Source organism: Cinclus cinclus, unplaced genomic scaffold (assembly GCF_963662255.1).
Source record: "Cinclus cinclus unplaced genomic scaffold, bCinCin1.1 SCAFFOLD_32, whole genome shotgun sequence".
Lineage (NCBI taxonomy): Eukaryota > Metazoa > Chordata > Aves > Passeriformes > Cinclidae > Cinclus > Cinclus cinclus.
In genome coordinates this window covers 1,434,012-1,449,530 of record NW_026912098.1, presented here as the reverse complement: position 1 = coordinate 1,449,530, position 15,519 = coordinate 1,434,012, and the positions used below count along the sequence as shown (strand labels likewise).

At 49.1% G+C, this 15,519-nt stretch overlaps 1 protein-coding gene across 1 annotated transcript; it reads right to left on the bottom strand.

Moving 5' to 3' along the window:
• Window positions 1–14,002: 14,002 nt before the first annotated feature.
• Window positions 14,003–14,956, bottom strand: LOC134057378 (olfactory receptor 14J1-like). Its single transcript, XM_062514366.1, has one exon. It carries the CDS (start codon window positions 14,930–14,932, stop codon window positions 14,003–14,005), a length of 930 nt encoding a protein of 309 aa, XP_062370350.1. The 5' UTR covers window positions 14,933–14,956.
• Window positions 14,957–15,519: the final 563 nt, after the last annotated feature.

Sequence of the window (15,519 nt, the reverse complement as noted above, 5' to 3'; positions counted from 1 at the left end):
GGCATGCAAAGTCACCTTGTGCCAGAAAATGACTGCATTGGTGTCTCACACAGTGTGTGCAGTGCTGGAAGTAAAGGGCAGGCACTGGCTCTCCCCACAAAGGTTCCTGAAACACCAAGTCACCATGGTAGAACAAGATGATGCAGAGATAATTGTGACTAACATTACCAACCCAGCTTCTTTCCTTAGTGGAAATCAAGGGGAGCCAGTACACCACGACTGCCTGGAGACTATCGAAGCCTCCTCCTCCAGCTGCCCAGATCTGAAGGACACCCCTTGGGATGATGCAGAAACCTGGTTCACTGATGGGAGCAGCTGCGTCATCAGTGGACAGTGACATGCTGGGTATGCAGTTACCACCTGCAAAGAGGTAATAGAATCAGGACCTTTACCAATAGGTACCTCTGCACAAAGGTGAGATAATCACTCTAACCCAAGCCCAAGAGATAATGAATGGAAGTAAAATAAACATTTATACAGACACACAGTATGCATTTGTAGTTGTACATGCACATGGAGCCATCTGGAAAGAAAGGGGACTGTTGAATTCACGAGGGAAAAACATCTAACATGTGCAGGAAATTCTTTCTGCTACTGGAAGCAGTTCAGCTACCTGAGCAGGTAGCAATGATGCACATTAAGGCACACCAGAAGGTGAGCTCAGAATTGGAGGAAGGAAACGAGCTGCTGGACAGAGAGGCAAAAGAAGCAGCAAAAGTGAGATGAGGATTGAGGGAGCTTTAATTCCAGATGGACAGGTCTCCCTTGAAGGTAAGCCAGTATCTATCAGAAAGCATAGAAAACTAATTAGGGATCAAGGAGGAACATGTAACCAAGAGGGATGCACTGTTATTGCAGAAGGGACGATGGTCATCCCTTCTCATCTGTTCTGGTCATTATTAAGGGAGGAACACCAGAAAACTCACTGGGGAGTAGATGCCCTGTATAACTATCTAATTGAAAAAAGTACTCCCAGAAATTTGTACTCTACTGTCATTCAGGTAACCTGGCAGTGTGGCATTTGCCTCCAGACCAAACCCAAGAATACCCCCAAACCAGAACTTGGCCAAATTGGAAAAGGCCATGTGTTGGAGTGTCCTGGAGAGCTGTTAAGATGACTGCAGGTGAAAAAGCAGGAAGGGCCTTTGTATGGGTTCCACAGAGATGTTTATTTCAGCCACACACGTGGATAATCCAGAGGTCAGAGGCAAAGGCAGAGGCAAAGCTTGTGGTGAGGGTCCAGGTTCAAGTCCATGGGTGTTTGGGGTGGGGGGAATCATCAGAGACCAATTACCAGGGGACATGGGGAGGGGGGCACAAAGGTGGGGTTAGGGCATGGGAGCCAATGGGGAAACAGGGTGGGGGTGACTGAAAGACTGAGGGACAGGGAAGGGACACAGGGAGAACAAGGGAACAGAACAGGGGTACATTGGAATTTGCTGTTAGAAAAGCTTTTGATGTCTCCCTAAGTGGGAATGCCTCTCAGTGTCTCCACATCCATGGGCCTGGACAACAGTGGCAAATTGACTTTCCAGAACTCCCCAGAAAAGGGGGGTAGGGATATTTGCTGGTGTTTACGGATTCCTTTTCAGGGTGCCCAGAGGCTTTACCCACCAGAACTGCCAAAGCCTGGGAGGTAACCAGGGTATTGTTACAAGAGATAATAGCACACTTCAGAGTTCCAGCTACAGTATCTTCAGATAGAGGGCCACATTTGATTTCAAAAATAATGCACCTAATCAGTCGTCACGGGGGCATAGACTGGGAGATCCATACCCCATATGGTCCCCAGTCAAGTGGCCAAGTAGAGAAAATGAATCATTAATTTAAGCAGCAAATTGTGAGGCTAGGACAAGAAGCTAATTTACCCTGGCCTCAAGCTCTCCCACTGGCATTGATGGGGATCTCAACCAAGCCAGGAGCCAAAGAAAAACTAAGTTCCTTTGAAATGCTTTATGGGAGACCATATCGAGTGCAAAAGGGATTTTCTACTCAAGTGAGGGAAGAAAAGCTGCTTGCCTGTATGGTAGCCTTAAGTAAGAAACTCAGAGAAATTGAGAAACACGTGGCTGGAACTCAGAGCAGAGGGACAGACGGAGCAGTGCAGGACACACAGCCTGGAGATGATGTGTATGTTAATTCTCTTACAGAGAAAACTCTGGAGCCACAGTGGGAGGGTCCATTCCAGGTGCTCCTTACTGCCTTCCCTGCAGTAAAGAACAAGGAACAGAGTGCCTGGATTCACCATTCCCTAGTGAAAAAGGCTACAGAACCCCATGGAAAGTCATACCAGGTGACAATGAACTGAAACTTAAACTTACTCAAGCAAAATGAGTACATTGCAGTTGAGAACATTCAGTAATTTAACTTGCAGAAATCTAGTCAAAAGACTGTACTTGTATATATTGGTCTAGGCTGTGCATGTTTAAAAACCGCTTGTGCTTCTGTGGAAATTGATGATAACAATGGAATCTTACCTACTAAGAATCATTCTAATATTTATATTTGAAATTTTATCAGGAATGTCAGGTATGCCTTTTGATACTTGGCACCAGTCACATCCCACCAGATGATGAGATCTAACTAGACAATATATCATAAATTACCACCTAGACCCATTGGAATGAACATTGCATTAGGAAGGTTCATTTCATTAGTAATGAAACGCCAGAACTCGACAAAAATCCTGAAAGAGATTCAGAAAATGGGCAAAGGATTCTAGTTACAGTCTAGAATGATATAAAAGAGATAAGCAAAGTGTTACAAAGAGTAAACCAGGACACAAATCATCACAGTGGAATGCACTCTTTGGATGGTCACCAACTACAGCTGGGAATTTGAACACACTTCACCACCCTCTCATTGTCATACTGACATTAGCAGATGTGAGTCTGGTGCTGTGTATTGCAATACTTGTTTGGAATTGGAGGATGTTAAAGTGGAGAGCAGCACTGACTTCCTTAGGGGCAATACATGGAGATGCAATGAGGGACACACGCCGAGAAGAGCGAGCTGTGGAGGTAAACTGGAAAAAGGAAAAGGTATCAATATTATTAAGTAAAAGAATTTATTAATTTTCTAGAATATGGGGTCTGAGTCCGAGGAATTGAGAATTAAGAATCGAGCATCAAGAAATGCTTTGAGTAAAAGGGGGCTGACAAAAGCATATGGAATTCCTAAACATTTACTGTGCGTACAAGAAGAGGAGGAGAGCAAAGTTACAAGATGAGATAAAGAGCTAGAATGCACAAACAGGATGCAAGGACCACAGGACAAAGGGGTTTTGCAGAGCCCTGAAGCAGGAAAACTGGTATCAAAGTCCAGAAGATGACCAATGGGCTAAAAAAGAGTATGCACAAGGAGACAAGGTGAAAAGTTCAATGGAGAGGAAGACTGTTTACTTCATCCCAAGGACCCTCAGACGACCACCAGAGTGACCAACAAGGAGCAGTGCTCAGTCCCACAGAGGTGTGGAGCTAATTTTAATACAAAGCTGGGACAAGCAGGGTTAGGAAATGAACATGTATTAGGTGAATTGTGTAGTTCTGGTTTGTAGAGAATAAAAAGAGAGGCACTGTTGGATCCCAGAAACCTGGGGTTTTTGAGGTTTCTGTGCTGGCAGGCACTGACCCACTGGAGAGCACTGCTTTTGACCTGAGGCCTTCCTTGGAGATGGCTTCTAGATAGGAGTGATGAAGTTCAAATGACGAGTGTGTAGTGAAATAGAAATGTGTGCTTTCCCATGGTGATGGGTTTTAAATTGGAGGGTTTTATAATACAGCAATAGGTATGAGACAAAATGGAGGATTTTTGGTGTTGTCTCTTTCAGTTTTCATCTTTCTTCTTCCTCCTCCTTCTTCATGGGTTTCAGGTAGCAGTTTCTGGTTGATCATTCAGTGTCACCCTAAGGGACATGGGAATTTAGTTATTGGGTTAAAAGCATCAATGATACAGGTGTTAATTCTCTATTGGACTCTTTAGCTCTAAAAGACCTTGTAGCTACATGTGTCTTCCTTTCCTACAGGAAAAAAGCAACTTTCACCTCCAGGCACCCATGGCCAAAATTTGGGAATCCACCTCCAGAATTCCCTATATCCAAGAACAGCTCCCAGACAAAAGCTGCCATGACTGACAGGTCTGGCTGGCCTTGGCTTCCTGAGGGCTGGCTCTCATCTGCCTTTTGAAACACTGGGGCTCCATTTTTTCTTTCCTAAGGAAAAGAACTCTTCTTCCATTCAGGCACAACCAAAATTGAGATTCAATCTCCGAAAATCCCTGTGTCCGAGAATATCCCCCAGATGAAAGGTGCCAGGAGAGACAGGTCTGGCTGGCTTGGCCTAAGGGTGGCCACCTCTCATCTTCTTCCAAAGCACCTGGGCTTTGCACTTTTCTTTCCTATGGAAGAAAACATCCATCTCGACCACACGCCCATGTCCAAAATTGGGATTCCAGCTCCAAAACTCCGTACATTCAAGGATTGCTCCCAAGTGAAAGCTGCCACAACAGAGAGCTCTGGCTGCCCTTGGTCTCTGGTGGCTGCCTTTCATCTGCTCCTGAAACACTGGTGTTCTGTGCTTTCCTTCCTACAGAAAAGAACTGTCCTTGTCCTCCAGATTTCCATGTCTGAAATTGGTATTCCACCTATAAAATTCCGTATATCTGGGGATTACTCCCAGACAGAATCTGCAAATAGCAACAGGTCTGGCTGTCCTTGGCCTCTGGTGACTGCCCCACATCTGCCCCTGCAACACAGGGGGTCAGCTGTTTCCTTCCTATGGAGATGGTGGTGACACCTTTGGGACCCCGTGGCACCAAGTTCATCACTGTGGCACTGCTGGGCTGCATGGTGCCAAGGGGCCGGTGTGAAGCAGCAGGGCTGTGTGGAACCAAGAGGCCATTGTTGCATTACAGGGCCTCGTGCAGCCAAAGGGGAACTGTGATCCTGCAGGGCACCGTGGATCCATGGAGAACATTGTGGCATTGCAAGGCCCCATGGAATCATGGAGACCACTGTGACACTGTGGGGTCCCATGGAACCAAGGGGACATGGAAGATCTCTGGCTGGCCTTGGCCTCCTGGGGGCCACCTGGCAGGTCTGGCTGATCCTGGCATGTTGAGAGCTGCCTCTCATCAGCCCCTGGAACACTGGGGCTCTGGGCTTTCCTTTCTAAGCAAAAGAGCCATCCACCTTTGCAGGTGCGCAAGGCTGGAATTGGACCTCATTGTAAAAAGTTCTCCATATACAAGGGTTGCTCCCAGCCAAAATCTGCCAGGACAGACAACTCTGGCTGGCCTTGGCCTCCTGAGGGCTGTCTCCCATCTACCATCACACACTGGGACTCAGTGCTTTCCTTCCAGTGGGAAAGAACTGCCCTCCTTACCAAGCTGCCAATGCCCAAATCTGGGATTCCACCTTCAAAATTGCATTTGTCCAAGAACTGGGCCCAGACAAAAGTAGCCAGGACAGACAGGTCTGGCTGCCTTGTTTTCTGGTGATTTCCTCAGACTTTGAGCAGAATGTTTTCATTTGCCAACACCTTGGAGATGGTCCAGAGATCAGTAGGCAGCACTAAATGGAATGAGAGGACACAGTGTCAAATTGTTTAAAGGGAACAATTGGGTTGGATATGAGGAAAAAGGTTTTTCAAGGAAAGAGTGATAAAAGTACTGGAATGATCTGCCCAGTGAGGTGCTGGAGTCACCATCCATGGATGTGTTAAAACAAAGACTGGATGTGGCAATTTGGGCCATAGTTAAGTTGAGGTGTTAGGGCATGGGTTGGATTTGCTGTTCTTGAAGGTCTCTTCCAAACTAGTCAATCTGTGAAATCGCTGAATTCTGTGAATTCTGTGAATCTCAGAAGTTTGGGTTTGGAGGAAGCAAGAACATGACTTGTGTATCAGGACAAAACAGCTCTGTGTTCAGTGGAGTGGAGACTGGGGACAGAAGAAGAGAGCCCAGGGAGTGATTCAAGGGAGGTTTCATAGATGAAGGATCCTTTAGACATAGCTGAAAACAGGCTGAGAAAGAAAGAATTAATGCCAAGAGCAGATAGGATGGTCCAGACTGGACCCAAGGTTAAAGAAATTTCTCTCCCAGGGCAGGGCTGTAGTGAAACCTGGCGTCCAGAAGGAGTCTGGAGCAGCCCAAGGCTTTGTGTGTGCAGGCAGAGGCAGGCAGGACGCAGAGCTGTCAGCAAAGGAAGGGGCCAGCCAGGTGGGGCAGCCGGGGGATGAGGACAGCCTGCAGGGACAGAGGGGCAGGGCATGGACACCGTAGGACAGCCTGGGCTGCAGAGGGCACAGGGATGGGCAGCAGCTGAAAGGCCCTGCCAGAGCCAAGTGCTGCAGCACTTTGGCCATGGCTGCTGGCCCTGGGCCCTTGGCCAGCAGGGGACAAGTGAGCCTTGCTGTGCTGGGGCCTCATTGCCTCCTTGTCCCTGCTCAGCAGCCTGGCAGGGGCCGCCCCATGGTGCTGCCCTTGGCATTGCACATCCCCAGAGCCCAGTGCCCCGGGAAGAGCCCTGAGCAAGGAGGGAGGGACAGGATCTGCCTTGCCAGGGGCTGGGGCTCAGCCCTTGGCCCTTGGCATTGCTGAGACACATCCAGGTTCGATCAGCATCACAGACACCTTCCCCTTGTTTGTCCCCACCTGTCATCACTGCCTCCAGTGTTCTTCTCTAACTGGAACCTGGGGACATTTTCTCAGTTCTGTTCCTTACTGGAATCCATTAAAACTTCAAGAAACTTTGGAGTTTGAATATCACTTTGGGTTTTTGTGAAGATTTTAAGCACAGTATGGGGGACTGTGTCTGATGTAAACAGCATCCAAGCCTCAAGAGGGCCATTAAAGTCCTTGTGCTGTGTCTCTGCTAGTGAGCTTGGCTGGGCTCCTAGCACAGAGGCAGCTCTTGGCAACCATGAAAAGCTTCAAAAAGACCTTTCTGCTGATTTGCAGCTCTTCTCCCAGCCCAGCAGGGCTGGAGCACTGCCTGCAGCCACACCAGGCACAGCAGAGAGGCACAGAGAGCTTCAATCAGTCAGGGCTGGGAAGATGCTCACAAGTGCCTGGGGCAGAATCACTCCCAGCCCTGGGCACAGGAAGCCTCTGGCTGCAGGACAATGCAGCTGCAGCTCCTGCAGTGATCTCCTAAAGCTGGAACATCCCAATGCCCACAGACTCTGTGAGTACATTCTCTGATTCTCTCTCCTGTAGAGCAGCCAGGGGTGCCCAGGGCTGTCCTGCAGTGCAGGGTCCTGCAGCCCAGGGTGCTGTGCTGGGCAGGGACTCTGCTGCCTGCCAGGGACAGCTCTCAGCCAGCCCTGGGAGCTGCTGACAGCACTGGGGGACAAGGTCTGGGTGGAGGGAGACAGCTGGTGAGACTTGGAAGTGTTCTCCTTGTGCGGTGAGGATGGTGCATTGATCAGGACTGATCCCAGCACGACATTTAACTACAGAACATTTCCAAATAAATTATAAAGGGAGCACAGCAAGTCAGGGGCTGCATAAAAGGGAAAATCCTGATTTTATAATCTACTGCTCAGGGTTGCCTAGATGGAAAATTGAACATTGATATTCATATGTGTGTTCAGGTTGAGAACAATAAGAACAATTTCTCTCAGGTCTGAATAAACCAGGCAAAGAAAGAAATCAGCACAGGGTCCCTTACAGGCACGATCAGTGTTGCCTTTCCAGCCTCCTCAGGGTTGCTCTGACTTTGCCATCAGAGCCTGCAGAGGCAGAGCTGGCCCTGGCAGTGCCCTGTGCTGGGAGGGGTCTGCAGGGCAGAGCTGAGCCCCCAGGGCTGGGCTGGGCTCTGGCAGCACTGGCAGGGCCCAGCCCTGGGCACAGGGAAGCAGCAGCTGGCAGGGAGAGCTCCAGGCAGCAGAGCCCTGGGCAGGCAGTGGGGGGAAAGTGACACCAAGCTGGGCTGGGATATATCAAGTCCTCCCAAAATTGAACTATTCCATGATTTCTTTTTATTTTTTTTTTACAGGTCCCCACGCCAAGACACAGTAAATGTCCAACAGCAGCTCCATCAGGCACTTCCTCCTGCTGGCATTGGCAGACACGCGGCAGCTGCAGCTCCTGCACTTCTGCCTCTTCCTGGGCATCTCCCTGGCTGCCCTCCTGGCCAACGGCCTCATCATCAGCGCCGTAGCCTGCGGCCACCACCTGCACACCCCCATGTTCTTCTTCCTGCTCAACCTGGCCCTCACTGACCTGGGCTCCATCTGCACCACTGTCCCCAAGGCCATGCACAATTCCCTCTGGCACACCAACAACATCTCCTACTCTGCTTGTGCTGCTCAGGTGTTTCTGCTGGTCTTCTTCATTGGAACAGAGTTTTCCCTCCTGACCATCATGTGCTACGACCGCTACGTGTCCATCTGCAAACCCCTGCACTACGGGACCCTCCTGGGCAGCAGAGCTTGTGCCCACATGGCAGCAGCTGCCTGGGCCAGTGCCTTTCTCAATGCTCTGCTGCACACAGCCAATACATTTTCCCTGCCCCTGTGCCATGGCAATGACCTGGGCCAGTTCTTCTGTGAAATCCCCCAGATCCTCAAACTCTCCTGCTCACACTCCAACCTCAGGGAACTTGGGCTCCTTGCTGTTAGTGCTTTTCCTTTCTTTGGTTGTTTTGTGTTTATTGTTTTCTCCTATGTGCAGATCTTCAGGGCTGTGCTGAGGATCCCCTCTGAGCAGGGAAGGCACAAAGCCTTTTCCACCTGCCTCCCTCACCTGGCCGTGGTTTCCCTGTTTATTAGCACTGGGGTTTTTGCCTACCTGAAGCCCCCCTCCATCTCCTCCCCATTCCTGGATCTGTCCCTGTCATTTCTGTACTCAGTGGTGCCTCCAGCCCTGAACCCCCTCATCTACAGCCTGAGGAACCAGGAGCTCAAGGCTGCACTGTGGACACTGATGACTGGATGGTTTCAGAAACAGTAAACTTTGCCAATTTCTGTGAGTTGCCATTTTCTCCTAGTCACTTGTAATATAAATAATTTTTGAGAATTCTTTCTTTTCCTTCATTGCCGAAAGTTTTTTCCTTTTAGTCTAATAATTTGTGCACAAAATCATGCCCATATATGTGATATTTTTTTGTCTCTCCTCCTTTGCTCTGGCCCCAGACTCTGTCCAGGACGGGCTCTGTTCTCTGTAGCTTTAAATTAACTAAAGGATCTCCCAAAACTGCTTTTACTGGAGATCTCATTTCTTTGGAGCTTCCTTCTGCTCCCTTCTCTAGAGCTGCAGCAGCAATATCTGTGTGCAGAGGTGGGGGCAGGTCAGGGGTGGCACAGCAGCTCGGCTCCTGATGGCCACACCATTCCTCATCCATTAATATTTTTACAACAACAAAAAAAACCCTTTACAATACTCTTAAAAAAATCCTATATATATACAAATCATACCAAAATTACACAAAATACCATAACAAAACGACAATAAAAAAATTAAAAAAAACAAATCACAAGAAACCCCCAACAAAATTAATATAAATCATAGTTTAACCATTCCCCATAACTTACCACCCTCTTAACATCTCTTACCAAACTAATAATAGTACTAATTTAAAATTATCATTTAAAGCATATATTCTTAACAAAATAATTACTATTATAAAAATCCACCTAAAAACTACCCATTTAATACTCATCCAAACTAAATATAAACCAACAAAAAACCCCCAATCTTAACTAAAACTCGAATTCTAGATCATGAAAAATTACAACAGTTCAATAAACAAAATAAAAAATAATAAAACAAAATGCAATCAATATTTATTCACCAAACTAATTAACAAAAAAACCCAACAAAATATACATTACCCAAAATCCAACTACAAACATAAAACCTAGCTACAAACATTAAATCTAACTACAACCATCCAATAAAATAAAAAAAAAATAAAAATCCTAAAAATTACATAAGAAATATATAAAAATTCATCAAAACAAACAAACAAAAAACCCTTCATCCTCACAACGACTAGAAAACAAAAAAAACCTCTAAAAACACATCACACCACACATACACAAAACACAACAAAAAAGATACATGACACAAAAAATTAAAAATAAATAAATCAAAACTATCAAATAAAAAATCATACACCGTTAATAAAACAAAAACTCCCCAACCACCCAACACTCTTTTAGTTACTATAACTTACTCAATAAATCATACTTAATCTAATCAAATATATTTCTATCAATTCCTGTAACTCACTTATAACACAGGCCAGGTGCCATTGCCCACCTAGGCACACTGCTGGCTCATGTCCACCCTGCTGTCCATCACTGCCCCCAGGTCCCTTTCTGCCTGGCCCCTCTCCAGCCACTCTGTCCCCAGCCTGGAGCACTGCAGGGGTTGTTGTGGTCAAGGTGCAGGACCCAGCTCTTGGTCTTGTTGAACCTCACCCTGTTGGATTTGGGCCCTGGATCCAGCCTGTCCAGGTCCCTCTGCAGAGCTCTCCTACCCTCCAGCACATCCACACTCACACCCAGCTTGGTGCCATCTGCACATTTGCTGATGGTGCACTGTGCTCCCTTCTCCACATCATCAATAAAGATGTTAAACAGGACTGGGCCCACACTGATCCCTGCAGGACACCACTGCACACACGCTGCATGTGGCACCATTCCCCACCACTCTCTGGGCCCCGATGTCCATCCAGTTCTTAGCCCAGGGAGGGGTGAACCGCTCCAAGCCACAGGCTTCAGCTTTTCCAGGGAATGCTGTGGGATATGCTGTCAAAGGCTAAAGTTCAAGTAGACAACATCCCCAGCCCTCCCTGTATCCACCAGGCCCTGTCAGAAAACTCCTGGTGGGCAGGAGCTGGGCAGGAGGCAGCCGTGTGCCCTGGCAGCGAGGCAGGGCAGGAGCACCCAGGGCTGTGGGACCAGGACATCAAGGACGTGGATTATCCAGGGCACTGGGGCCTGGTTTGGGTTGCCCAGGGCAGGAAAGATGTCTGGCAGCTGGAGCAGGGTGAGGGAAGGGCCTCCAAGGTGGGGCTGGAGCCCTTTGGCTGTGAGCAGAGGCTGAGGGAGCTGGGCTTGTCCAGCCCGGAGCAGGGAAGGCTGAGGGGCTCCTCATCCCAGCCTGGCAGTGCCAGCCAGGAGCTGATGGAGAACACAGAGCCAGGATCTTCACCGGGGGGCCAGGGGGGAGACAAAAGACAATGGGTGGAAAGGGGGACAGAGAGGAGATCAGACAGGATCTTGGTTCCCATGGGCTCAGACAGGTTCTCAGATAATGCCCTATCACTCTTCTTTTGGATAATCAAATTCTGATCACATCTGGCCTTAAACCACTTGGTCTGACCCAGTCTCTGACAGCTTGGGCTGCAGACTTGCTGAGGTCCCTTCCATCCTCAGCACCTTGATGATCCTGGAACAATGCTGCGCTTGATTTTGGAATGGGCCAGAGCAGATTTTTATGGGACAGGAGCCCTCTGGGGGTGTAGGGAACCTGACACTTGCAAGGTGCATGAACACATCTCACTAGCTGGGGCATTTGAGTACTTGAAGAAATATCCATGTCTTCCCACCAGGAGAGAACAGAAATTTCCTGGATATGTACTGATGACAGGAGAAGAAATCCTGCTCTTCCCCTCTACCTGTGTTACTACTATGCTGTCTATTATTTCATGTCCCTCTCCATTTGGGTGTTACCCGCTCTCCTGTTTAAATGGCCATGTCTAAGGATGTCTCTTCACTAGACCAGATGGTTCTATGGCCCTCCCATTGCTCCCAGATTTCCTTCTCCAGTTGTTCTCTGATAATTTCACATCAGTTTTAGTTGTGTTTTCATTTGTAATAGAATCACCCTTTCTAATGTCTTTTTTTAAACTGTTTCTGAATGGAAATCCCTTGTGCATGGTGGACATATCTGATACTGGTTTGACATTGCACAGAACTGAGGGAAGAATTCTGATGTTTATTAAATTATAACATTGATACACTTCTTATGTTGGCCATGAAGAGAAGCCTTCCTGTCCCTCTGAGTCTCAGCAGTTCCTGACCCCCAAAGGACACAAACCTGATGAGCTCTGGTGCCCACTGCACTGGTGGCTCTTGCACCTCCCTCCATAGGCACAGCAGAGCTCCCTTGTCCCACAAAGTCCCTGGCAATGCAGGGATGAAGGAAACAGGACAGGCTGTGGGGATCAGGGGCAGGGCACGGCCAGGGATTTGGGGTGGTTGTGAGCCCAGGGCAGGAGCCGGCCCTTGGCCTTGCTGAAGCTCATCCAATTGTCCTGGGCCCATGGCTCCAGCCTGGCCAGATCCCTGTGCAGAGCTTGCTGCCCTGCAGCACAGCCACACTCCCAGCCAGCTTGGGCTCCCCTGGACACTGACTCAGGGTGCCCTCCATGGCCTGGTCCACATCAGCAAGGAACACATTGAACTGCCCTGGCCCCAGTCCTGAGCCCTGGGGACACCCCTGCATGTGGCTCCATTGCCCAGCACTCCTTGGGCTGCACTTGTGTTTGCCATGGAGCTGGGCCTGCCTTGGCTTCTGTTTGCTGACCCCAAATGAACATCCCTCTGTGTCTGGGGCAGCTCCTTCTCCAAGGAAAGCAGCTGGGACTTGGTGCCAAGGAGCTGAAAGCTGCAGGCACAGCCTGGACTGGAGGAAGCTCAGATTTGCACTGGGCTGTTCTGAGTGCCAGGGCTTGGATGAGGGAAATGGTGGGGTGGGGGTAGGGACAGAGTGTGATTGATTGTCAGCCATAAAGGGTCTTGATGTTCATATCTGTTCAGAGTGCGTGAGGAAGTTCAATATCAATTGGACATTGCTCATATCCATCCACATGCAGGAAAAAGATAAACAGGGCCCAATAGATAAATCTTTTCTCCTTGTACTGTTAACAGAGTGTATCCAATTTGAACAGACTTCTCAAATTGATCAAATTAATGACAGAAGAGTAGACCACATAACTTTTTCTCAGAGTCATGGCTTTTTAAAGTGTTCTGAATGCTCATGAGCTCTTGGGCACAGAATTCATGAACTGAAGAGCTGAAGGCTGAACAAGCCTCTGGAGCAGTAAAATTCAGCAGCAGCCTCCAGGTTGATGAGGATGTCAGCAGCCCCCAACTGAGGCTATCCCTGCCCAGAGACCAAGGGGGAATGGGCAGACAAGGAGAGCATCCCCGGGTTGGGGAAGCAGAACTCAGAGGCACCAGTGGGTCCAGGTGGAAATGGAGTGTGGAATTTGGCTGTGAAAGCCCTGCCTGGTCTGTGCCAGGCAGGACAGACAAGCCCTGAGCCCATCCCCTGGGAATGGGGAGCAGTGGCCTCACAGGATGCTCGTGGCTGTCCTGAGCAGTGGGATGTGGGGTGGGAATGGTGAGGGCAGGAGAGCAGCAGGAGCCCTCCAAAGCTCTCTGGGGTTGGGGAGGAGGCCACGAGCCCTGGGGCTGGGAGGAACTGGTGTCTTCTCATGGGCCTCATTGGGAGGGACAGCAGGCACAGCCAGGGCACACAAATCTCATTGCTGCTGCCAGGGGTGGTCCCAGCCCCCCAAGGATTTGGTCACCCCCACTGCAGCTCTCCTACCCTAACACAGACCTGTGCTGGTTCCCTGGCAGACTTTTCCAATGCCCCATTTCCCCAGCTCCCTCTGACCCTGGGAGCTCCCAGAGCTTTACTGATGTCCCTCTGGCCTCCCTCTCTGTCACTTCAAACCTCCACCTCTGCTCACAAGAACTGCCCCTGCAGAGGCCAAGAATGGCTCAGGAAGCATCCTGAACATAAAAGTCAGGGAAATAACTTATATACATTTAAATGCCAAGGGAACAAACTTTCTGAAAGTCTTTTTATTTCAAAAGAAAGGGAGATATTAATGCATTTATGCTAAGAGAAATAATACAGGATTTTACAAATGACACTGCAATAGTAGAAAAATAATCAGAAAACAGACCAACAAAAATTTGGGAAAATGCTTTTAAAAGGCTAAGCTTGTAATGATCAGCAGTACATGAGAGATAGTTTATTATTTCTGAATTGATCCAATCATCAGTTTCCTCAGGGCATCCTTGAGCTCCTGGTTCCTCAGGCTGTAGATGATGGGGTTCAGGGTTGGAGGCATCACTGAGTACAGAACTGACAGGGACAGATCCAGGGATGGGGAGGAGATGGAGGGGGGCTTCAGGTAGGCAAATGTGGCAGTGGTGATAAACAGAGACACCACAGCCAGGTGAGGGAGGCAGGTGGAAAAGGCTTTGTGCCGTCCCTGCTCAGAGGGGATCCTCAGCACAGCCCTGAAGATCTTCACATAGGAGAAAACAATAAACACAAAACAGCCAAATACCAAACAGACACTAACTGCAATAAGCCCAAGTTCCCTGAGGTAGGAGTGTGAGCAGGAGAGTTTGAGGATCTGGGGGATTTCACAGAAGAACTGGCCCAGGGCATTGCCATGGCACAGGGGCAGGGAAAATGTATTGGCTGTGTGCAGCAGAGCATTGAGAAAGGCACTGGCCCAGGCAGCTGCTGCCATGTGGGCACAAGCTCTGCTGCCCAGGAGGGTCCCGTAGTGCAGGGGTTTGCAGATGGACACGTAGCGGTCGTAGCTCATGAGGGTCAGGAGGGAAAACTCTGCTGAGAGGAAGAACACGAAGAAAAAGAGCTGAGCAGCACATGCAGAGTAGGAGATGTTGTTGGTGTGCCAGAGGGAATTGTGCATGGCTTTGGGGACAGTGGTGCAGATGGAGCCCAGGTCAGTGAGGGCCAGGTTGAGCAGGAAGAAGAACATGGGGGTGTGCAGGTGGTGGCCGCAGGCTACGGCGCTGATGATGAGGCCGTTGGCCAGGAGGGCAGCCAGGGAGATGCCCAGGAAGAGGCAGAAGTGCAGGAGCTGCAGCTGCCGCGTGTCTGCCAATGCCAGCAGGAGGAAGTGCCTGATGGAGCTGCTGTTGGACATTTGCTGTGTCTTGGCATGAGGATCTGTAAGAACAGTAATAATGGAATAGTTTGGTTTGGAGATGACTTGAAAAATCCCAGCCCAGCTTGGTGTCACTTTCCCCCCACTGCCTGCCCAGGGCTCTGCTGCCTGGAGCTCTCCCTGCCAGCTGCTGCTTCCCTGTGCCCAGGGCTGGGCCCTGCCAGTGCTGCCAGAGCCCAGCCCAGCCCTGGGGGCTCAGCTCTGCCCTGCAGACCCCTCCCAGCACAGGCCACTGCCAGGGCCAGCTCTGCCTCTGCAGGCTCTGATGGCAAAGTCAGAGCAACCCTGAGGAGGCTGGAAAAGCAACACTGATGCTGCCTGTAAGGGACCCTGTGCTGATTTCTTTCTTTGCCTGGTTTATTCAGACATGAGAGAAATTGTTTTTATTGTTCTCAACCTAAATAGAGATATGAATATCAATGTTCAATTTTTTATCTAGGTGACCCTGAGCGGTAGATTATAAAATCAGGATTTTCCCTTTTATGCAGCCCCTGACTTGCTGTGCTCCCTTTATAATCTATTTGGAAATGTTGTGTACATAAATGTCACGCTGGGAGCAGTCCTGA

Bases quoted from the DNA above. Each gene is read 5' to 3' on its own strand.
- LOC134057378 (XM_062514366.1), bottom strand. From the start codon at position 14,932: ATGTCCAACAGCAGCTCCATCAGGCACTTCCTCCTGCTGGCATTGGCA.